Below are 26,506 nucleotides of genomic sequence, written 5' to 3'. Positions count from 1 at the left end.
TTTCCAATATATTGAATACAATTAAAGGATTTTTTATTGAAAATGGACATGTGGCACTATTATGACAGGAATATCTTAAATATAAATTATAGTGAAATTTGTGCACCCATAAAAAATTTATGGGAGTTTTGTTCCCTTAATTCCCCCCAAACTTTTGTGTACGTTCCAGTTAAATTATTATTGTGATACAATTAGTTAAACACAATGTTTTTAAAAATTTTTTTCCTCCTAGTATTTTTTCGATAAATCAGTTTTTATCGAGGTGCGGCTTCTTTTTTAATATGTCTACATAAAAATTTTATTCATGTTTTGTTCCTTTGAACTCCCCAAATGTTTGTGTACATTCCAATTAAAGTATTATTGCGGTACCATTAGTTAAACACAGTGTTTTTAAAACTTTTTTGCCTCTTAGTATTTTTTCGGCGAGGGACCTTTTATCGAGATGTGGCTTCCTTTGTAATATGGTTCAAAATATAGGTGTGGTATGTTAAACAGTAAATGGTTAAGTTCAATTAGTTACTACTATAAACAGCCCGGATTAACCGATAATAGTATAAAAGGCCCGGTTTCAGGTAAAATTTAGTTTAGGCTTTATTATGGGAGCACCGTCTAGTCAGTGTTACTTGCAAAAGACCAACTCTGTCTACCTCGGTGGCTTATCGCTCCGGGTGGGTCTTAACAATGGGCCAGGTCAGATAAATTTAATAATATTTACGACCGCACTAATTGAACTCAAACCATTTACTGTTGAACAAACCTTACCTAAAAATGTAAATTCTAATTAAATTACCACATTACCAGGTCTATATAATCGTACTTAACCATAATACAAATAGGTGGCGGATTTGACAAATATTCAAAATATCTCGATAAATACTAGATTTTCAAAAAAGTACTGAGAGGCAAAAAAGTTTTAAAAATAATGTGTTTAACTAATGGTACCACAATAATAATTTTACTGGAACGTGTACAAAATTTTGGGGGGTTTAAGGGAACAAAACTCCCGTAAAATTTTTATGGGGTGCACAAATTTCACTAAAATTTATTTTTAAAATGTTCGTGTCATAAGAATACCACATGTCCATTTTTAATAAAAGATCTCTAACAGTTTTCGATATAGTCGAAAAAAATCGACTTTCATTTTGTAATTTCAAAGCGCTATAACTTTTTTATGCGCACATTTGTACTAAGGTAAGTTAGGTTAAATCGAACTATTTTGGTCCCAGAATATGTGATTTAATTTATGACCTGTATTTTTGTTACACCCTGTATAAACTTGCGATAAAGGCGAAACTTAGCGAATAAGGTTTATACAGAAATCTACTTTTCCAGTAGGTACGCACTGGATTTTTCCTAAGAAAAAACAAGTTTTCGCACCCAAAATTTCAAAAAAAAATACATGTTTTAGCTTATAGACCAAGAGCTGGGATAATTAACTAGGAATGGGATAAAACTATACGGGGATATGTTGAATTAGTTGTGTACATGACTTTCCCCAACAGGCAGAAACCAGAGTGGGGGACAAGGGTAGTTATAAAGGGTCAAAGTCGCGGTTTTTATTATTTTTTTTGTGACGCTCATGATCGAGATCGAGAAAAAACACAGTTTGATTGGTACACCCGGTATACAAAGACAATTTACCTGTCTATAAATAGCAACAATATTATTACAGCGATATTGTTAAATAACAAGACTATAACATATTAAAAAAATCCCTTAAATCGCACAACAGGAAATTCGAGACATCAAAAAATTACCATTTTGTGGATGGCCCGTTTTCTCTGACGCGCAGTGTAATTAGATAAGCGATCACGGAAACTAAAACAATTGAAACTATAATTTTCACTGCTGGATGCACTACAATATGGCTTCCTTTAAAAAAAATATTAGTCTGTATATATGTAAATATTAGTCTGTATGTAAATATTAGAAATAGTTATTTTCCTAGCAAGTGCAGAAAGTCATTCTTTTCCGCACGCGACTGCAGTTTGCCGAACGACGCGAAGCGGGAGTTCGGCAAGCAGTCGAGTGCGGAAAAGAGACTTTCTGCAAGAGTTAGGAAAAATATTTTTTCTAAGAGTCTTTAAAAAATTACCAAAATTAATTTAAATAATATGAAAGTAATAATAATAGTCTCCCGTTTTATACCGCTCACGTGGCTTTGGGAGTATAGCAGGGTAATCTGCTATATCTAGGGCCTACGGTATACAAGGAAGGTAACAGGGCCAGTGCTACGCTAATTAACCGCCTATTATTACCCCTGGTTTTACCCAAGGTACTCATTTTATTCAGGCTGAGTCGACCTGGGGCCTATAAACATTTTTAAAAATGTCTAGTTGTTCTTGCCGGCGGTAGGATTTGAACTCCGGACCACCGGCACGCTAGCCTAGCACACTACCACTCGGCTGCGCCGGCCCTTAATATGAAAATACATACACAAATTAATTCTTTGATAAGGTTGTCAAAACCAAACTTTCAATATAATTAGTTAGCATGAGGACGATCTTGGTTTCCATGACGATGATTCAAAACGACTGTTACTGTCTACGGATTTGACTTTCGAATATTATGTCAAAATAATTTTATTTCATCGAATTGTCGCGTTAATTTCATTAAAACAGGAACACAATAAGATATATTTGAAATAAATTAGTAAATAACATCTAAATATTAGTTTATTGCATGTATTATAATTACTTTAAGGCCATATTAACATATCTAAATTAACACGCGTGTGGAAAAGTAAAAACCGCGTGCGGAAAAGTAACACGCGTGCGGAAAAGTGAAACTTTCTAAACTAAAATGCGTGCGCGAAAGTAGACATTTTTGCACGCTCGTAGAAAAATATTTTTAATGATTTAATAGCTATAGCAAAAAAGTTGATAATTTTACTTGTCTGCGCGATTTAGGTCTTTACATTTTTTAGTTCATGTAAGAACAGATTAAAATAATATACTTTCATTTTTTTATATTGACATATCGTCGCTTTACGACTTTAGCTACTATACTCCAGGGTAATAAGGTTTTTCCCATGACACTCGAGCAGCCAGGGTACTGAAGCGTTTTTTCGAAAGGTAATACCTATAAGAGCAAATTGTAACTATTTCCTGCGTAGGATCTGGCGGCCATTTTTATTTATAAACAATTAAGTGTCAAAAAATGGCATTTTTCAGTTTTTTTTCAAATCAATGGAAAACAGTGAAACCTATGGTTTTTTAATTACAAATATCTTTGATATTTTGGAAAGAGCTTTAAGATGACGTATTAGAAAGTTTGATATACTCATTTATTGTTAATATAATTGCGAAAAAAGGTCGGAATTGCAAAAAAAATTTATTTCGCAATTTCTATTGCAATAATTAGTGTACTGCTTTGAAATTTTTGTCACAAAAGGGTTCTTTAGTGCTTAATATGTGATAAAAATTTTAAAGCGATTCATTCAATTGTTTAAATTTTATTCAAATTGTTTATCCCAGAGAGCATTTTTTTTGCAATAACATAAGTCAGAAAAAAATGACGTTAGAACCATTCCACAGCTGTCAAAAGAAAGAGCATGAACTATATTTTCAACTTGGTTTAAAAAAAGCGAATATAAAATGCATTTATTAGTAATAAATCATTATGCAAAAGTACCGTAAAGCTTTCCTTATAAACTTTTTATTTTGTTATATAAGAAATTATATATATATTTATTACAATTTTTTATCAATTATGATATAAATAACATTACTTGCTAGTTGTGCACTTAAAACAGGGTAAAAAAGTTAATTTTTTTGGAAAAAGTTATCCAAAAAGTTTATAAGGAAAGATTTACGATACTTTTGCATAATTATTTATTACTAATAAATGCATCTTTTATTCAGTTTTTTTAAACCAAGTTGAAAACATAGCTCATGCTCTTCCATTTGACACCTGTGGAATGGTTCTAACGTCATTGTTTTCTGACTTATGTTATTGCAAAAAAAATGCACTCTGAGATAAACAATTCGAATAAAATTTAAACAATTCAATGAATCGCTTTGAAATTTTTATCACATATTAATCACCAAAGAATCCTCATTTGACAAAAATTTCAAACCTGTACACTAATTTTTACAACAGTTATTGCGAAAATATTTTTTTTTGCAATTCCGACTTTTTTCGCAATTATATTAACAATAAATGAGTATATCAAACTTTGTAATATGTCATTTTAAAGCTTTTTCCATAATCTTAAAGATATTTGTACTAAAAAAAATCGTAAGTTTCACTGTTTTTCATTGATTTGAAAAAAAAGGGAGAAATGCCATTTTTTGACAGTTAATTGTTTATAAATAAAAATGGCCGCCAGATCCTACGCAGGAAATAGTTACAATTTGTTCCTGTAAGTATTACTTGTCGAAAAAACGCTTCAGTACCCTGGCTGCTCGAGTGTCACGAACAGGGTATATTTTTGTCTTATTACCCTGGCCTACTAGTAGAATCGTTCACAAGACTTTATGAAGTTCTAAAAGTTTAGGTCATTGAGCCCCATTTCAGATAATATAAGAACAAATAATTATGTTATTAGAAAATAATTCCATCATAATGTGTATGTATGTACCTTTGTTTTGTTCTTCCTCCTCTTATTCTTCCTCTTCTTTTTTTATTATTTTAACACGCTGTTTTTGCAAAGTTGTGAAGTAGGTTGGGATTCCGATGTCAAAATTTAATAGCAGCGTTTGGGAGGGTCTCCTGGGTGATCCACAGGTCTTTATTTTTTCGTCCTTTGCAATACTTGCAAGTCCATTATCACCCATTTTATTAATGTAGTCTCTCCATGGTTTGTGTTTATATTTCTTGTTTAGCTTAATTTTTTAACTTTTAACTTTAATTTCTATTCATTGTAAGATTAACAACTTTATATGTATGTGAATGACATGACTTGCTCCGCAGTTTTATTACAAATTTCTTCCTTAAATCTTCTGGGATATCTTAATATTGTCATAAACTGTATTTTCTAAACAGATAGTAATTATATTTAATTCCCATTATTTAATTCGTTTGCTACTACATATTTCAAACCTGTATAGTAGTCTCCGTAGATTGTCCTCATCCTAAGATATTGTCACCGCATCATCAGAATTGCAAATGAGTTTAAATGTAAATAAAAATAATGTTGTTCTGAAGCTATTTCCTTGTGGCATTTTTATAATAATTAATTATTTAGATGGGAAATAAGCCACAATTAAATTGAAAAAAATTTTATTAACGTTTCGACGCCCAAATTGGGTGTCGTTGTCAAAATACAAAATACTATTAGATTAAACAAAAATGTTGTTGCTTAGTAAAAAATTCTTCTAATAATTTATTTAATCTGGCTCATTTATATCGGCAATTCAGACATATTATATTATACTTTTTAAAGTAGAAAACTTTAAAATAATATTGGCAATATTTATGAGTTGCGTTCCTGGGACGACTTTATTGAAAGACAGTTCATTTGATTTCATGAAATCAACCCCAACTCAAGAATATCCGCCACAAAAAAATCATAGCATGTGATCTGTCTTTAAAACGACAACCAAATGCAACGGTGACAGTAAAATTCTCGCGTTAGAGATCCCATAGTAAATCTTTCACGGGCGTCGAAACGTTAATAAAATTATTTTTTCAATTTAATTGTGGCTTATTTCCCATCTAAATAGTTAATTAGGTACATATTTGATTTTGACAAGAGCTATTAGTTATGCCGATTAAGTACAGAAGTTTACGTGAAATTTTTAAGTTAGCTCTTGTCAAAATCTTGTCATTACCTATTTAGTTCATTGAATAATATTTTTATTGTTATTTAGAACCGAAGATCATTTGAAAACAGATGTTGAGGTCAGCACTTGGATATCCGAACATTTACCGCCTGATGAATTGTCTATCCAAAACGGTATATTAACCTTACGGGGTTCTAGATTTCCACTTTGCATCGATCCTCAACAGCAAGCCTTAAATTGGATTAAAAAAAGGGAGGAAAAGTTTAACCTAAAGGTGACTATCTATTTAAAACACTAATATATAGTAATTGAATATGTTGCAAACTAATAATTAAACATGATTGTCCGAATTTAAGTTTTATATTTCTAGTACACATGACGTTATAAACCTTCTGAAATACTGAGAGATGACAGATGACACAAGAGATATAGATACTAGCTGCTTCACGTCGAGTTCACACCATATATCGCAGGGTACCTACACGGTCTTTCTGAAATTTTTTTATAGCGAATACAAGGTGTACAATAAGAGCATGTAAATTGTACATTGTACATTACATGAAATTATTAATATAATTTCAGTTGTATGGACTGTATATTTAGGTTGCTGGTGTAAGTGGAAATTTAGTGAGGGATTATGGTAATACAGACAATATTATTCGTTCGTTAAAAATCTTACCAAAGTCCTGTTCAGTCACTGTTCACCCGCGTTGTGATCATAGACCAGGGCGAATCTGTAAAAATATTAGTACATTTGGATGTTGAGAGGTGACTCATATTTTTTTGCAGAAATTGCTTGAAAATAACTCATATAATAATATTTGAGTTATCCTCCCACACAAAAAGGTCCGGAACATTGTTTAAATAATCAAAATATGAAGGAGAAATGCAATTTTTTTCTTGGTTTTTTGATTATAACTTTAAAAATATTTATTTTAGAGAAAAGTTGCACCAACATAAAAGTTGCGCAATTAAATTTTCTACAATATAGGATTAACTGAAAATTTCAAAAATTGTCACCCTTGTTGCAAAATAGCAATAATTTCGAAAGAACCATAAAAAACAAGTATTCGCATTTTACGTTTTTCAACCATTTATGCTACACTTAGGACCTTCATATTTCACCCAGAAAAACTTTATGATATGATAAAATAATACTGTAAATTTCATTAAGATCGGTTATATAGATTTTGCAAAAAAAAATTTGCAAACCAGCTTCCGCAAAAAAATTCATTTTTTCAAAATGTTGCAGCACTGAAAACAAAGCAGACAGCAAGTTGAATTTTTTTTCTGCATATAAAAGAAGACTACATTTCATTTGCAATTTGCAAAATTAAAATCAGTTGACTACCACGGCGTCAGGAATTTTTTTAAATAAACATTAATTTTTGTTGCTACGCGCAGGACAGCGGATACGTTAGCTCTGATTGGTCATTCCAATGACCTTTGATAATGATTGATAAATTTTAATTTTAGTACATTTCGAAACAAATAAATAAACTTGTTAATTGCAAAATAAAAATACCTACTCTGTCCTTTGAAATAACACTTTTTAGCAAAAACTTTCTTTGTTCATATATTTTAACTTAGAAAATAAAAGTGTTTTTTTAAACATATGCAATTGTTTAAACAATTTTTCACAAACAATAATCAAATTAGTTTGATATTTAGGAATTAAAATATTAAAATATTAAAACATACAACAAAGTATAGAGTAAGAAAATAATATATTAGATAAAGATTGGAAGAAATTTTGGTGGAAATCAACTTGTGTGAATCGAACACCGCTGTCCTGCGCGTAGCACCAAAAATTAATGTTTATTAAAAAAAATTCTGACGTCGTGGTAGTTAACCGATTTTAATTTTGCAAATTGAAAATGAAAGGTACAGTATTCCTCTATTTGTAAAAAAAGTTTAACTTGCTATCTGCTTTATTTTCAGTCCTGCAACATTTTGAAAAAATGATTTTTTTTGCGAAAGCTGGATTGCAAAATTTATTTTGCAAAAGCTATTGAACCGATCTTAACTAAATTTACAGTATTGTTTTACTATATCATATAGTTTTTCTGGGTGAAATATTAAGGTCCCAAGTCTAGCAGAAATGGTTGAAAAATGTAAAATGCGAATATTTGTTCTTTTATATTTTTTTCGCAATTACTGCTATTTACAACAATTTTAAAAATTTTAACCAATCTTATATTGTAGGAAATTTAATTACGCAACTTTTATTTTAGTGCAACTTTTCTCGAAAGTGAATACTTTTAAAGTTATAATCAAAAGACGAATAAAAAAATCGAACTGTTTTTCATTTCATTTTTTGACATTTTCATTATTTAAACAATGTTCCGGACCTTTTTGAGTGGGAGGATAACTCAATTATTATTATATGGGTTAATTACAAGCAATTTCTGGAAAAAAATTAGAGTCACCTCTCAACGTCTATCTCAAAACAGATCCGCCCTGGACTATCAAACACATATGCCTATTTCACACGCGATTTAACTGATTGATGCACGAGTTTTATTTGTTATATCGAATTAGCGTCGTATACTATTGTTTAGCGATAGTGGCAACCCAGAGAAATGTTAGGCCTAATAGTTGCCTCCGTAGAAAAATCTAACTAAGATAGATGTTTCTTTATGAAAGCTGGCAAACAAGAGATTAAATATTGAGGTTGAACCCAGAGAGAAAGGTTCAAGCCCGTGAAGAGATCTATCGCTAACGGTGGTCTATACAAGATAGCGATCTTTACCCTCCGGCGGGTAGCACAAGAAGAGAGAGGATCCCACGTTGCATGATGCCTTTTGCTAGGTAGGGAGTGGGATAAAGTCATTAGTAGGATATTGACTGACGAATTCTAAGCAAAACTCTCAAGTCGATAGGTGCTGTATTTAAACATCGATTTATTCCGGTAATTTTTGTTCTAGATGCCCTGGTATATATTAGGTTTGTTCTAGCATCAGTTTCAAACGGTTTGAAACCATCAGCGAATAGTGGACCAGCGCGAGTAGAGGGGATAGCACTGGTGACTGTATTATGTTCTCTCACTGACCAACTGTTTGCTGACGGTTTCTGACTAGTTTGACTGTTTGCTAGAACAAACCTAATGTACCTTATGTATTACATTTTAGAGTGTGTGACAGTACCTAATGGACTTTTTATTAAGTTAAGTCGGATTCATTATGTTTCAAAAATTTGTATTTCATCCGGATTCGAACTCATTTTGTGCTCAGTAAATTAACTCTCTTACTACTGCTCCAAAAAGTCCATGAGAGTAGGTAATCTAGTCGTTACCCACGTGAGCGACAGAGAAGGTAACTCTGTACTTCGTGAAACGGGTTAATGGACAAAGCATTATTTCAAATTATTATTAAAATATCACCAAATATGGATACAAGTGTTTATCGTATTTGAAATGTTGAATACTTACGTAGAACAAAAACATGAAGAAACATTTATGATTACGATGGGTGACACATATATCTCTCATTATAGTAAAGATAACAGTTCTACAACTTTGCTAAAAGATGAATCAAATATACAGGATGTCCCTGACTAATTTATCCATGCTGTATCTCGTGAGCTAATAGAGATTTTCGAATGGGACACAAACTGATCTATTTCATTTCTAATACACTTTAATATGACGTAGAAAAAATCATCCCCTTAGTTATAACCCTTTACTTTAAATGTTTTAATAGCACCCTGTACATTTTTTATAATTTTGGGTGTGGTCGTCCATCGTCTATTTAATAGATTTTTCCAAAATAAAATGGGTTCGTAAGCAATCAAGTAAATATCAGTTTATTTTCTGTTTCTCTTAAACTAATTAAGTAAGCATTAAAGCTTTCAATAAAATTTAAAAAATGTTAAATTAGTCTAGTAAAATAAAATTACACTACATATAAATCAAAATGTAAATTCGTACAGGTTGAAACAAATTTTATTTCAAAGTTTAGGTGGGTACAAAAGATATTTTCAAAAAAGTATCCAAATCATAAAAGGGGATCATTGTCTAAAAAAATTAAAAATGGGTAATTTTTGCAAAAAAATTACTTTTTTAACTGCTGAAGTCATTCAATTACTAATGAAAGTCTACAGGATTGTTTTCTGCAAAGTTAAAGGGTAAACCTTTCACATAAGACTTACTAAATTAAATTTGACCCCCTATTTATTTAAATAATTATACATAAGGCTTTAAAAACAAATTTGCAAAAAAATATTTTTAGCGTTTTAAATAAGCACTATAAAATATATTATTTTACAGGAGAAGTCGCGCTATGTTATCAGTATTAATTAAAAAAAAATTGTCCAAAAATATTTAATATTTTTTGAGATATTGAATTTGTTTATTAAATTTTACTCTATTTTCAATTGCAAAAACGCGGTTGTTGTCAAAGAAATATTCACCTGTATTAAATCTTATTATTTTTATTTTTATGTATATTTTCGACAAATGTATTGATACATTCAAATTTCGATTAAACTTACCCCTAAAATGGCATTTGAAAATTATTCAAATTTGTTTATAATTTGTTTTTTTAATAACGTCGCGGGGATTAAATATTGTGAAATGCCGGTTCAATAATTGGGTTCCTGGGAATTTTTCACTAATTAACAAATTTTTTTTGTCTTTTTTTCCTCTTCTTTTTTTTCTTGAAATTATATTAATACGGGCCCTTTTAGGGTTAAGTTTCATTAAGAATATTGAATCTCTAAGTTGTAGATTCTAGACCTAAAAATATTAAGATTGGTCTAAAATCACTTTAATAAAATGTGGCTACTTACTGAGTTACAGGGTGTTTTATTTAAAAATTAAAAAAGTATTTTTACCAAGTACTTTCAAACTATTCGACGTATCCTTATCATATTTGGCAGACAGTGTGGATACTCTACATTCTACTAAATTGTGATAAATAAAAGTTTCAATCTACTACCAGAGGCGTACGACAGGGGATAGTTAATGGTTAACCCTTCCCAAATTCTACGCCACTGAGGGAAATACTATTTTAGCGAAATTTTTTGATTCTCCAATACTTTCTGTGTAAATAATATACTCTTTACTAATAACGATTAAGTCATTAGTTTTCGAGATATTGGACGTTTAAAATGAAACGGCATAGTTATTTTGATTCAAATAATTCGTTCATTTTAAACTTCCAATATCTCGCAAACTGATGACTTTATCGATACCAATAAAGTTATTTACATACAAAGTATTGGAGAATCGAAAAATTTCGCTAAAATAGTAATTCACTCAGTGGCGTAGAATTTGGGAAGGGTTAATCATTCACTATCCCCTGTCGTACGCCTCTGGCACTAGCTAGAAACGATTATTAATCACAATTTAGTAGGGTGTATAATAGCCACACTTTCTGCCAAGTATGATAAGTATACGTCAAATAGTTTTAAAGTACTTGGTCACAATAATTTTTAAATTTTTAAATAAAACACCCTGTAACTCAGTAAGTAGCCACATTTTATTTAAGAGATTTTAGTTCAATCTTAATATTTTTAGGTCTAGAATCTACAACTCACAGATTCGATATTCTTAATGAAATTTAACCCTAAAAGGGCCCGTAGTAATATAACTCCAAGAAAAAAAAGAAGAAGAAAAAACGACAAAAAAATTTTGTTAATTAGTAAAAAATTCCCAGGAACACAATTATCGAAACGGTATTTCAAAATACTTAATCCCCGCGACGTTATTAAAAAAACAAAATATAAACAAATTTGAATAACTTTCAAATGCTTTTAGGGGGGAGTTTCGTTGAAATTTGAATTTATAAACACATTTATCGAAAGTATAGATAAAAATCAAAATAACGAAATCTTATTCAGGTGAATATTTCTTTGGCAACAACCGCGTTTTTGCAATTGAAAATATAGTAACATTTAATAAACAAATTCAATATCTCAAAAAATATTAAATATTTTTTGACCAATTTTTTTTTGCTTAATGCTGGTAACATAGCGCAACTTCTTCTGTAAAAAAAGATATTTTATAGTGTTCATTTAAAACGCCAAAAATAATTTTTTGAAAATTTGTTTTTAAAGATTTATATACAATTTTTTAAATAAAGAGGGGGTCAAATTTAATTAAGTAAGTCTTATGTGAAAGATTTACCCTTCAACTTTACAGAAAATATTCCTATTGACCTTGATTAGTAATTGAATGACCTCAGCAGTTAAAAAAGTAATTTTCTTGCAAAAATGACCCCTTTTTAATTATTTAAACAATGATCCCCTTGTATGATTTGGATACTTTCTTGAAAATATCTTCTGTACCCACCTAAACTTTGATATAAAATTTGTTTCAACCTGTACGAATTTACATTTTGACTTTTTTTTATTTTATTAGGCTAAATTGAAAAGTCTCAGATGCAGAATCCACCACTTTAATAAAATTGAAATTATCACAAGGAAAAAAATTAAAATGGCAAATAGTTATTTAAATCTGAGCTTTTCTTGTTGAAAGTTCTTTCTGGTACATCTTTAATCTGCGACTTTTACAATTTATGAGACAGCAGACGACGAATATAGAAAACAAAAAGGACTCCTTGCAATCACATTCCGTTTTTATTCGTCTAGGAAAAGGACAGAAAGAAACTTCCTAGTACTCAATTCTGAAAAAAATGTAAAAAATTACAAGAAAAAATAAATCAAAATACCGATTAAATTATTAATATTATTTACATTAGATATTCGAATTGTAGTCCACCTACTGCAACACACATCTCGAATTTTTCGAAAAGTTTTTCAAATATTGTGACTTTATTATAAGAGATTTTTTTGTGAATCTTTGCTCACTTATTTGGAAGATAATAGTGAATGCCCCTACGAAACCTAAAAAAAATCAAAGATAGTGTTCGAAGAAAGAGTTCGTAGAGGCACGTATCATAGTACTTATAATAGAAACATTTTTCTAACTGAAGTTTTTCCTTCAATCAAAACATTTTTGTGAAAAGTTGGAAACTTGAAAAATGACAAATCCAGCACGATTTATTCACATACCAAAAATTTTGTGGCACGATTCGAAATGTGTGTTCTAGCAGGTGGACTACAATTCGAACATCTAATGTAAATAATATTAATTAGTTAATCGTAATTTTTATTTTTTTTTCACGTAATTTTTATTACATTTATTTATATTGTTCCTTTAAGGGGATCGGTGCAAACTTTCGGCTCCAATGCTATTTAAATGGTATTCATTTTTTTTCGAATCCTGAGAAAACTAATATATATTTTGGAAAAATATTTGGTGTAAGACAAGGTGGTGTTCTGAGTCCTTTGTTATTCATCACTCTAATGGACGAAATTGCAAAAGAATGCAGGAGTAAGGTAAAAAGAACTAGGGTAGGGGTGTATAAACTTCAACAAGTTCACGTGTCATAGTTGATATATGCCGATGACCTGGTAATTGTGGCAAAATCAGTAAAAGACTTGCAAGTGAATGTAAATGTTTGGAATGAAGCCTTTAAGAAATTTGGGATGAAAATAAATATTGAAAAAACAGAAGCTTTAGTAATATCGAAAACTCAAGAAAATATAAATGTAAAGCTGAATAATGAGACCATTACACAAGTAGAGGACTTCAAGTATTTAGGATCAACAATGAATGGACAAGGAAATATAGAACCAGAAATAAACAGCAGGGTAATGAGTGCAACAAAATTGTACTATGCGCTAAATAAAAGTTTTATTAGGAAGAAAGAAGTAAGCCTGAAAACAAAAATGAAAGCGTTCCAAACTGTATACGAGCCGGTGCTCTACGGTAGTGAAACGTGGACGATGAATGACAACATCCGTAGTAAAATTCAAGCAGGCGAAATGCGATATACACGTGCGGTATCCGGGGTGACCAGACATGATCGTATAAGAAATGAAGACATACGTGGAAGGTGCGGTATTGGAAGGACCTTAGACAGACTTGAAACGAAACAGTTATCGTGGTTCGGACATATGGCGAGAATGGGTGAAGGTAGAACTGTAAAGAGGGTATGGAAAGCGGCATCCGACAACAAATGAAGAAGAGGCAGGCCAGCAAGAACGTGGAACGCAGATATTGGAAAGGCTTGCGTAAAAAGGAATATTGGGTGGAGAGAAGCAGAAAGACTAGCTACTGACCGAAAGGCATGGAGACGTCTGATTTCTCCACTTACCTCGACACCGTAAGGTACAAGAGGACGGTTTAAGTAAGTAAGTATTTTGGAAAAATTTAAACGCAGAATAAAAGATTACGTTATTACAGGGGGCCAAAAGTCCCTGAAAACTTCTATGTTTATTTTAATATGTTAAAGGGGTGAAAAACTAATAGAAAATGTAGTGTGATATTTAATTTCAAATGTCTCCTTCAAATGAAACTTTTTATTTATTCTAAGGGACTTTTTGCCCTCGGTAATAATTTAGTTTTTCATCCTGCGTTTGAAGTTTTCAAGAATATTTCGTCTTATTAGAGGTAAAACTCACTAAGTGCATATTTTTGAGACTTTGACATTTTCATCAATTTGAACTCAATATGGTACTGCCTAGCCCTGGAGAAATCAACTAGGGCTCTAACCCTTCTAATTGCTAAGATAATTTATGTTACAATTCCCTAAGTGCATTATTGTGAATTGGGGTGTCAGGGCAAAACTCATTAAAACTTATTATTGCACTTAGTGAATTTTTTCTTACAATCTGGAATGCCGAATGGGTACTTAGTGATTTTTCAAACAATACATTAGATAACATAATGTATTTTGCGCGACTACTCTTAAGCAAGAGACTGATGTGTTATATTGTATGGTTTAAACTGTTCGTTATATTTGTGTGCATTATCTGTTCGGCAATTTATTAAAGAAGTATGAGTTTAAATTTCTTTGTAACAATAACAGCTTACATAAAGGGTAACATAATCCATTTTGCGATTAAGCGGGCGACTTTTGTGGCTGTCATAAATGCCGAAAGAATGGCATTTATTTCAAATAACGAAACTTATTGCTCATTTTTTAAATAATATACTGTCATTTTGATAGTTTGTTATTTGTAAGTCAGCAAAATTTTATGGAGAAAAATTCATTAACTTCTCCATATCTAATAATTGTGTTCATGGAAAAACTCATCAAGTACAAAGTGTAGTTAGTGAGTTTTACCTCTAACAGGATATCAATATCCAATAATTGTGTTCATGGAAAAACTCATTAAGTACAAAAATTTATCTAATAATATATTATATAATAGTTCCTGTGACAAAACATGGCTGAAAATATCTGTTTTTATTTATTTTTTGAAGTTGCATTAAAAAAATTCCAATATTCAAGTCAGGTGAATTTAAAAAACATTTTGTACCTTTAAATCGATTTTTCTTCACTTTTTGAAAAGTGTAGTTAGTGAGTTTTACCTCTAATAGGACGATTTATTAGTTTTTTTAGGATTCGAAAAAAATGAACACCATGTCCGTGGTAATATTTTCCAAATCGAACATTCGCTATCTATGTCATACAACGCACTGAGTCTAATAGAATATGGTGACAAGACAGTGACAGTTTTAAACATTGGACATGACGGGAATATTTTGAATTGTTGATTAAATAATATTGCTACATAGTGTATATGATAAATAATTAATTTAAGACGTGAAATCTATAAAAAGTTATTTAATGTTTATTATTTATGGAAGATCCAAGCAGAGAATACACCAGGATTTATTGTTCTGTTTTTGTTGTTCTGAAGCTATTTCCTTGTGGTATTTTTATAATTAACTATTTAGATGGGAAACAAGCCTCAATTAATTGAAAAAAATTAATCTTTTTAACGTCGAAATGTTAATAAAATTATTTTTTTCAATTTACTTGTGGCTTATTTCCCATCTAAATAGTTAATTAGTTTTTGTTGTACAGTATATAAAGTATTATAATCACTGAATACATAGTTAGTGAAAAAATTATCATATTAATTAACTGAATTAATAATTTAAGCGATTATACAAATAATTGATATCCAAGACCATTCAAAAGCCATCTCTTTAAAGTTAATGATGACAATGTGATTGTCAAGTAATGTTTACATATCCATACCAGTGAGAATTTTACTACACGTAATTTGCCGTGTAAAGACAAAAAAAGTAGGGATAGCCGTAAAATATTTGCGCCTACACTCTTACGCTCAAAGGCTTTTTTGATTAACTTAACTAAAATAAAAAAATCTGATATTTTCTTGACTATGTATTTACAAACAAATTTTATTTTTAAAATAGTTGTTAGATATACGATGGAAGACCACATCCTGAATTATAAAAAAATGTACAGGGTGATATTAAAAAATTTAAAGCTATTTTATCGGTTGACTTATACTAAAATTCGGACAATAATTTTTAAATTATACTGCTTCGAATAATTTCAAGAATAAATTACACTATTTTTAAGATACTAAGCTTCAATGACTCCGACTTTGTAAAACATCTGGATATAGCTATAAAATACGGTTCTCCAATTTTGTTCCAAGATGTCGATGACTACATAGATCCAATGGCCCAAAATGTAATTTTAAAGAACATTAAAGTGCAATCGGGGAGAGTTTTTGTTATGTTGGGAGATAAAGAAGTCGATTGGGATCCAAACTTTAGATTATACATGACTACGAAATTTGCCAATCCAGCTCTTAATCCCTCAGTATTTGCTGTTGCTGTGGTTATCAATTATACAGTCACTCTCTCAGGTATGATTATCTCTTACTTAATGTTATTTTACTTAATAAAAATCAATTAATTTATCTTATAATTTATTTGATATGCTATTAACCCTTTTTTTTAATTTTTAGTTTCAAATATCTCATTCAAAATAGTTATTTATGAAACAGTTCGTGTGAAGTATGCTTTTTGCGAACGCACGCGATTTTTAGAGCAAGAGCGACAACGGAGCGAGTGCTATAAATCGCGTAAGTTCGCAAAAAGTACTTCACGCACAGTTTCATACAATATTTTATCTAAGATAAACAAATAAAAAAAGCTGTAACTCTTCGTCACTGGAATTCATTTCTATTCTACAATTTTTAGAACTTTGACATTTAAAAATTCTAACTACTTTTAAACCACAAAACTGTCAAAACCTTTGTTGTAATTCATTGCTCATATTTTATCATCACCATGACAACGCGAAAGTTAAGGATTGTCACCATGACAACGCGAAAGTTAAAAACAGTGCGAAAAAGTAAATCCCATTTAAAATATTGTCCTTTTCATGATCATTTTTCAGTGCGTAACAAATGATAGGAAAAAGGGTAAGTCCGTGATAATACACATTTATGACATTTATTCTAACATGACATTTTATAAAAATGTCACAAGAAAATAGCTTCAGAACAACATGACATTTTAGTTCAATCTGACAGTTGTCACATTTTATTTTCAATTTGGAGTAAAAACAAATCAAATGTGGTTCATGCATTTATAAAATGTTATTTTCTTTGATTTGTATAGTCTTATAAATTATACAGATTATATTTGTAATATTATTATCTAATTAAAAAAATAGCTATTTGTATAACAAGGGAGGAAAGTGCTACTTTTCCTCCCGAGAATGAAGTTTACTGCCCGACGCGTAGCGGAGGGCAGTAATCATTCAAGGGAGGAAAAGGCACTTTACTCCCATGTTATACATATGGTTTTTCCACCTTCCTCAAATAACAAGTAATTTTTTCATTTTTACTTAATTTATTTATGTGACTAACCAACAAAATTTATTAGAACTAATAAAAGTAACAAGTAGGTACAATATAACTGTCAACTGTCAAATATAAGTCAAATTATTAATGTAAACATTGTTAAATCAGAATAACAATTTACTGTTTTTTACCATTCTGCAAAATACAGAGTGTTTTTAAATAAACGTTAAAATGTATAGATACTTACGTAATAGAAAATATGTATTGTACAGGGCGCCAATAAGTTATATTTCATGAATGAAATACCATAACGTCACATTTACTTTTCCTCCCTAGGGAGGAAAAATATTTTCCTCCCTAGGGAGGAAAAGTACAACTTTGCTCCCTAGAATCAGGTCCGGAAAAGTATACTTTCGGTAGAGGTAGGTGGAAAAATAGTTTTTTATTATGGCGCCATCTATCGACAACTAGAATAACTAGAATAAATGTTATAAAAATGTCACCGACCAAATGTAATCACCGACGTGCCTTTTTTTCTGTCACATACAATTTAATGCGTTAGAAAGAAATCGAAAAACTGTGACGCACTGAAAGATGATCATGAGAAATACTGTACATTGTTACTTCACGCACTGCTATCTATAATGACAGTTTTCACAAACTAAAAACTTATACATAATATGACATAGAGTAGATAAAAACTTTTTGTTTATTTTAAGGGACGTTTGGCCCTCGGTAATAATGTATTCTTTCATTCTACGTTTAAAATTTTCAACATTATTTATTAGTTTTTTATGATTCGAAAGAACAGAACCATGGTGATATTTTCCAAATCAAGCATTCGCTATCTTTGTCATACAACGCACTCATTCGAACAGAATGTGGTGACAAGACAAACTATACTACTAAATATTTGGCACGGCTTTAGGAATATTTTGAGTTGTTTATTAAATAATTTTGATAGTGCATTTGATAAATAACACATTTAAGGCTCGGCTTTACGTCATTCTGATGTTTCCTCAATGAAAGTTCAAAAATGCGATTATACAATACACCCCCTAGAGTGAAAGGTTCGGACCTAAAATGAAAGGATTAACGTGATTAAGATTGTAAACTTTTACCATCTACATAAAACAAATTTAACAAAATAATGTATAGCGATATATTTTGAGATCATTCATCCTATTTTAGTATTTGCATATATACATATAAATTAACTGAACTGTGTATAGGTTTTTAAAAAGATTTACTTCAGGAAATCTACAAAGTACATCTTTAATGTGATTTTTCGAAATTTCGACTCGGATATACAGTGAGCACGTAAAGGTTGGAATAAATTCATTTTCTCGAGAATCGACGATATTGAAAAAAATTCCGAAACAAGTCAATTTTTATTTTTAAATTACGATTTTTTGGCATATATATCATACTAATGACGTCACCCATCTGGGCGCGATGATTTTTTTAAATAGAAATAGGGGTCGAGTGATAGCTAATTTGAAAGGTAATTTAATTCTTGATTAAGTAATATAAACATTTATATAATTATTTATACAGGGGGTCTAAAAAATTTTTAAATAAATTTATTGACATAAAAAGAAGAATGCATGTAATTGATTTAGTCCAAAATACATTTTACTGCTCTCAAAAAACAGAAAAAATGTTTGTTTGAAATATAATCATTGCTTTTCGCTTAAATTAAATATTCAAAGTGTTAAGAGGGAGGTATGTGGCGGCTTTAATATTGAATTTAAGCAAAAAAAGATATTTATTTGTCCAATAAACATTATTTTCCTGTTTTCTGATAGCAGTAAAATGAATTTTGAGTTAAATAAATTACACACATTCTTCTTTTAATGGCAATAATTTTAATTAAAAAAAGTTTTTTTTTTGGACACCCTATATAAATAATTATGTTAATGTTTATATTACTGAATAGAGAATTAAATTACCTTTCAAAAATTAGGTATCACACGACCCCTTTTCTCATTTAAAAAAATTGTAGATGACGTCATCACGCCCATATGGGTGTCGTCACTAGTATGATACATATGTACAATTTAAAAATAAAAATTGACCTGTTTCGGTATTTTTTTCCAAAATGGTCCATTCTCGAGAAACTGAATTTATTCCAACCTTTACGTGCTCACTGTACTGTATAGACATTCAGAAGAATTTCCATAGGTTATTATTTGTTCTTCACATTTAAATTTATTATTGTTTTGAAGGTGCCAAGGGTATTGGAATATTTTACCTTTAATACATAATATGTCGTTTAGAGGATTTATTATATTTTTGGATTTCAGCAAAAAAATTGTGTTTGGTATTGTTGTTGAGAATTCTGATTCATACTCTCTATAAATAAAAGAGTTCAAATTCTAATTCGAAATCAGTAGTTTATTTTTAACTATTTTACAGTTAACTTCTAATAGAGATTCAAAATTTAATATGTTTTCATAATTAAACGGAAGTTGAGATTGGTAATGGGAAGAGATTTTTCTTATTCCTGATAATAAGTCGGGATTTTATGATGCTTGGGTGTAAGGTTTTGAGCTTACAGAATGTGAGAGAGTTTTCGATATTTTCTAAAACATTTAGTATTGAATTAAAAATAATAAGCATTTCATTAAACAGATCTTTCAAATAGACAACCTTTTCAAGATTTCATTGAAAGTTAATAATATATTTGATTTCTAGTATTTTAGACTTAAGATTTAATTCATTGTTTTGAATGTCGACTACAGTTTGATTAAAATTTTGAATAATTTCGTGGCTTTTTAACAGAGTATTGCATTTGCAGTTGATTTTGTAAATTAATTTGGTTTTACTCTAAATGTTCTAACATTGAATTTATACGTTCTCCGTCTTCTGAATCTAAGTTACCAGTAATAGTTTTAACTATTGATCCAAGACCATTTATTAACCCTCTTCTTTTTCTTATGCTAGTAGAATTAATATTAAAATTATCTAACTTATCATCTATACTATTCTTAACATACTGAATTAAATTAATTAAATTTTCGGTTTCTGAGCTAGAGAAAGTACCTCTCGTTTGAAATATTAGTTTTAAGATGATCGTATTGAATATTTAGATTATTAAATTCGTTTAATAATGGATTAAGATACAAAAGTGGATATAAGTATGACTTGCTTTTTGTAATTTGGCAGGGCCTAGGTTAATGGGTAGAATGCCCATATTGTTGCTAATGTTCATCGCTGCATGCCCGACTGCGATGCACCTGTAGTAAAATTATAAGGTTTTTGTTTAGGACGTTTAATATTAGACAAGTGTATATCTTCAGTTGTATTTTTGTGTCGAGTAACGATTTTGGCTGTCTTTCTTTCGCGATTAGTGCTTTTTATTTCCTCCTTTTGATATTGGTTTTTTTTCTTTAATTTATTTGTTACGTACAAATATTTTTGGAGGAATTATTTCAGGTAATTCTTCACGATTTACATTTGCTTTTGCAATTAATTTTTCTTTATTTTCTTGCAAATTTTTATTTATTTCTGAGTACAGTAACTTCATTTTTCTCTTATGGTTGATTATATAATTAATATTAAGTTATTTTTCTAGTTTTAAGTCGAAGATAGAAGTAGGTATTCTCTAAATGTCCATTTATTATTTCATAAGGTTTAAATTTAGTCGCTGAGTGTATACTACTATTATATGCCAATAGGCCATAATTGACCTTTTGTTCTATTGGTTCATTTTTAAAATCGTCGCGGTTATTAAATAATCTAATACAGTGGCGACTCGTCAGGGTCGGCAGGGTCGGCAGTGCCGACCCACACATTTATGGACACATTATAGATTTTTTAAATATTTAATTTAATCGTAGTTGATGATATTCGTTTCTGTGAAATAAAAAATATATCTGTGAGATAATACAGACTAAATTTTATTCATTGTTTTTAAAAGAATTCGATCCCGATACGTTAGTTAAGCGATCCCTGTGCGCTGTGCTTAAGAGACTTTTCAAATTAATGATCCTATAGCCATGCACCCGCACCCGTTTGCGATTGTGTGAATTCTTATTATAAAGCCCGGCACGGCATGCCGTCCCCAGATCGACAATTTGCTTATAATAAGAAGCTATGGAATATTAGCCGATAGGCAACCAATTATACATTCCCCGTATTTATTTGAATGGCAAGTACGGCAGCGGGTACCTTTGCCGAGCGGTGATCTGCAAACGGCAGAAAGGCACGTACGTAGCCACGTATTGCATTGCTGGCGCACCCGGGATAAAATTATGAAATAGGTAAGTAGTTTTACGTCGTTTAATTATTATTGATATTGTAATTCTTTTAAGTTGTTAGGAATTACCATTTAGGGGATAGGATGTATCGGAGCATTCGTTAAATCAAGTTAATTATAGAGAACAAATAAAATTGTTTAACACATACGATCTGGAATTTTCTAATTTATTTTCTGACTCGAAGGACATAGCGGCGTACCTAAAACAGCACAGAATGAAAGAATCAATTGGTAGTTACATTTTGATCCTTTTCGGTAGAAGTAGACGAAACTTCTGATAGAGGTAACATGTCATTCACAAGTATCAATCAAATTGTTTTTCGATACGCGTTACGTCTAATATTTATGAGAGGTTGTTAGGTTTTCAGACGTGAGTAGAAGCCATAAGACAGAATATATTTTTGGTGTTTTAATTTAAAGGACAAATTAAAATTTTTTGATATCAAAAATAAATTGGTAAGGCAAATTTCTGACGGTGCTGTCTTGATGTCCAGTGAATTGTATGGTTTCCGGACAAAAGTTAAAACATTTGCACTAAGCAAAACTATTATTTACTCACTGTTATGTCATTGACCTCTTTGACTATTCAAAATTTAAAAGTTACGCCAAAGAATTTTCAAAATATATATTAGACAAGTTCATTAAAAATTATCCATCATTTTTTAATCAAATAAAATAGGAAAATAGATTAACAGTTTTATATTCTGATCCAAATATTTTCGGAAGGTGGGATAAGTTACAGACTATGTATAATTTTATATACTCACTGCAATTCATTAGGTACAACAAACTGTTCCCGAAATTAATAAATTATTGTGCTCAAATGTGGGCAAATTCTGTCTCAAATGAACGGGATTTCTCTTGTCTCAAAAGAGTCAAAACGTATTGTCGAAACACCATGAAACAGGAGAGAATGTCAAACTTGTCTCAAATGTCGATAGAAAAAACTTTTAAAATCCCTCCAAAACAATAATAAATTTTACAATTACGTTATAACCCATTTTGCTACTTCGAAACAACATAGACCAGAGTTAATTTATAAACAGGTATAGTTTCTAAATTTATAGGAAACAAGAATGTGTGTACTTTGTACGCACGTAAGAAGTTATACTTCTAAACAGTTTCTCTACTACTTTCCAAAAATTTTTAATAAAACAATACCAACAATTAAAAAAATAAAAGAACAAAACACACACAAACACATTGAAAAATGCCACAAATGATTTCTGAACAATAGTTGTTGCCAAAAATTTTAATTAAATACGTATTTTCTGAAAACAATTATATAATAATATACTTACAATCATAAAATATATAAAAAAAAATAAGAAAAATAACAACTTGCTTGGGGCTTGAACCCACTTCACGTCTATCGCGCCGTACGAAAGTCGAAGCGATTTCCCACTGCACCACATTCGCGTATACGTCATGTGGGAATATACACAAACTAAATGTTTACACCATAAACTTTTTGACATTTTGTTTATTTATATGAATTTAATCAAATTGACAAATGTTTTGTCAACTGTTTATTTATATGACAAAATATAGAGTAAGAAAACGATATATTAGATGAAGATTTGTAGAAAGTTTTTCGTAATCAGATTATGTAAATTAAAGCATTGCCTACTAACTACATTATTTTTTTACATTTTCCAAATAGATAGGTATGAAGATAATTTTTTATTGGAATACAACTGAAACATTTGTAATTACATACCTGCGGCTTTTCAAAACTATGTAAAAAGTCACTATAATTATAAATTTGATTTTATTTCTGTCCTTACAACAATAAAAACTAATATATACAATATTTTTGTTTACCGATAACCTCCATATTGAACAATTATTGACAGATAATTTCAACACCCAATCAGAGCCCGTATAACGACTAATACCATACTGTCGGTGTGCGTATGCTCGCAGATTAATCAAATTTCACCCTCAATGAAATAGCGCCTAAAGAAGTATAACTTCAAAAACAAAAAAAAAACCAAAGAAAAATAAAAAAAAACAAAAACCAAAGATCTCCTATGAAATTGAAGCCTTTGGAGACAAAACCTTGCCGACCCTATCCCTAAAGCCACGAGCCGCCACTGATCTAATATGTTCGATAATTGTACTACGGAATTTTTCGGCAATTCCACTGGATTTTGGGTGTTGTGAGGTTATAAAATGGATTTTGATTTTGTGAACAGCAAGAAGTTCTTGAACTAGAGAATTTTTAAGTTCGGTACCATTGTCCGAAATTATTTGTTCGGGTGCATTATGATGAGAGAAGTACTCTATTAGGGCTTTCACAACTTCTATTCCTTGGGCGCATTTTAATCGGTAGAGTTGGGCACATTTGAAGAATGAATCGATTACGGTTAGAAATTTAGTGTTTTCTATTGTGATCGTATCGATATGTAATATTTGTAAGGGTTTGATTGCCGTTGGGGTAATATTGAAAAATAGTTTGATTGGTTTTATATCGTATTTAGTTAATTGGCAGATTTCGCACTCGTTTATGTAAGATTGAATCGAAGCTCTTTGATTGGGCCAGTAATATATAATTTTTATGCGCGACTCGGTCTAATCTAATCCTCTATGGTTTTGTTTTTCTTCGTGATAGATTTGAATTAGTTCTTTTATTTCATCTAGACAAAGTGATAACAAACAAATTGAATGAAATTATAACATTAGCAGCAGAACAACAAGGTTTTAGGTCGGTAAGGTCATGCACTGACGCTATATTTATAATGAGGCAAGTTCAAAAGAAATCGTTGGAATACAAGAAACCGGCATATTTATGTTTCGTGGACCTTAAGAAAGCATTTGACAGGGTCACATTAAAGGACGTTATCCACTTGTTCTACTCGAGAGAGATACATCTGGGAATAACTAAAACGATAGAAAACATCTACCAGAAAAAAACAATAAAAGTAAAAGTGGAAGAAGAACTAACTGACCCAATTGAAGCCAGCAATGGGATAAGGCAAGGGAATTCCTTGAGTCCTTTATTGTTCAACCTGATCATGGACGAAATGATAAAAAAGTAAAAACTAAAAAAGGATACCAAATGGGAGAAAAACAACTTAAAATAATCTGCTATGCGGACAATGCAATACTAATCTCTCAAAGTGAAGATGATTTATAACGGATGCTGCACCAATTCAACATAATCGCCAGAAAATTTAACATGTTAATTTCCTCAAAAAAGACAAAATGCATGGTTATAACAGCAGATCCAATAAGATGTAAATTGGAGCTGGAAGGTCAGATAATAGAACAAGTGATGGAGTTTAAATACCTAGGCATCACACTATCTAGCTACGGAAGGCTCGAAACAGAAGTGGAATATCAAGTGAATAGAGCAAACAGAGCCGCAGGTTGCCTGAATAACACAATATGGAGAAATAAAAATATCGAAAAAGAAATGAAAGGCAGAATTTACAAAACAGTCATCAGACCAATAATGACATACGCTGCAGAAACACGACCCGACACAGAGAGGACAAAAATATTGCTCGAAACAGCGGAGATGAAAACCCTTCGAAAATTCGATGGGAAGACTCTATGGGACAGAGCTGGAAGTACAGATATACGACGGAGATGCAAGGTGGATAACAGAAGAATAGTATGGAATGACCACATAAGCCGAATGACAACAAATAGGGTAGTAAGGACAGCGAGAGGCAGTTCCCCAATAGGAAGACGATCAGTGGGAAGACCACGAAAACGATGGAACGACAACTTACTAGAGGCACATTGAAAAAACAGACAGAGTCATGTCTATACAAAAAGAAGAAGAAGAAGAAGATTTCATCAAGAGGCATATCAATAAGTTTCTTTGTACAGTTAATTAAGGATTTTAACTATTTATAATGGGAAATAAGCCACAATATTATTAAAAAATGATTTTTATTAACGTTTCGACGCCCAAATCGGGTGCCGTTGTCAAAATACAAAATATGTACTACTGTATTTTGTATTTTGACAACGGCACCCGATTTGGGCGTCGAAACGGTAATAAAAATCATTTTTTAATAATATTGTGGCTTATTTCCCATTATAAATAGCTAAAATTGTAAAAATGCCACAAGAAAATAGCTTCAGAACAAATTAATAAAGGATATTTGGGAATTTTTAAAGAATTTTTGGACTACTTCGCTAAAACGCTAAACTTTTCGTATATAGGGTCTTAAAATATAAATGATATTTTACTTTTGGGACAGTATAATATTTAGCGAATTTTATGACATCGTTTTCGAAATTTTTTTTTCAAAAATTGCACTAGAATACTTTGCTTATTATTAAATAATTTGATAATGTTGGGTATTTAGGGCAGTCAATGAGGATATTTGGCTCCGAATTCCATCCTACTACATAGATTTACTTCATATTTTTAGAGTAAGTAGGGAATATATCAGGAAACTAAGTCTACCCCATGCCAATGTGCGCTTTTATCTTGGGGGTGGTTCCCACCCCTTCTCGGGGGTGGAAAATTTTTGGCTAAAATAACCACGGATGTGGTTCTAGAACCTAATTCTAAGCAAAAACTGTTCTGTAATTTTTTTTTTGAAAACTCAATACTTTTTGAGTTATTCGTGGTTGAATATTGGCCATTTCCATTGAAAAATGACACCTTTTCGGACGGTTTTTTGCGAATACCTTAAAAACTACGTATCTAACGAAAAAAACTATAAAAAATATTTTTGTACCTTATAAAAAAACAAAGAGACTCGTTCTTTCACAAATCTTCTAGTTATAATAAAAAAAGAGATGTGGTAGGTGAGAATAGTTTGTTTTTTGGTGTATGCTCAAATCGGTGTATTCAACTTGAAATAACAGACAAACGATCGATTTTAGGTGTATAATGCTACCAATACCTTTT

At 30.7% G+C, this 26,506-nt stretch overlaps 1 protein-coding gene across 1 annotated transcript in view; it reads left to right on the top strand.

Moving 5' to 3' along the window:
• LOC114336768 (dynein axonemal heavy chain 10) overlaps positions 1 to 26,506 on the top strand; it is an 863,661-nt gene that overhangs the window by 675,973 nt on the left and 161,182 nt on the right. Inside the window, exons 51-52 of the mRNA XM_050648469.1 lie at positions 5,814 to 6,000; positions 16,133 to 16,424. Of these exons, the coding sequence (XP_050504426.1) occupies positions 5,814 to 6,000; positions 16,133 to 16,424 (479 nt within the window). The remainder of the gene's footprint in view (positions 1 to 5,813; positions 6,001 to 16,132; positions 16,425 to 26,506) is intronic.

Source organism: Diabrotica virgifera, chromosome 4 (assembly GCF_917563875.1).
Source record: "Diabrotica virgifera virgifera chromosome 4, PGI_DIABVI_V3a".
NCBI classification, from domain to species: Eukaryota; Metazoa; Arthropoda; class Insecta; order Coleoptera; family Chrysomelidae; genus Diabrotica; species Diabrotica virgifera.
Note: the sequence above shows the minus strand (reverse complement) of the source record. Positions and strands in the feature narration are given on the sequence as shown.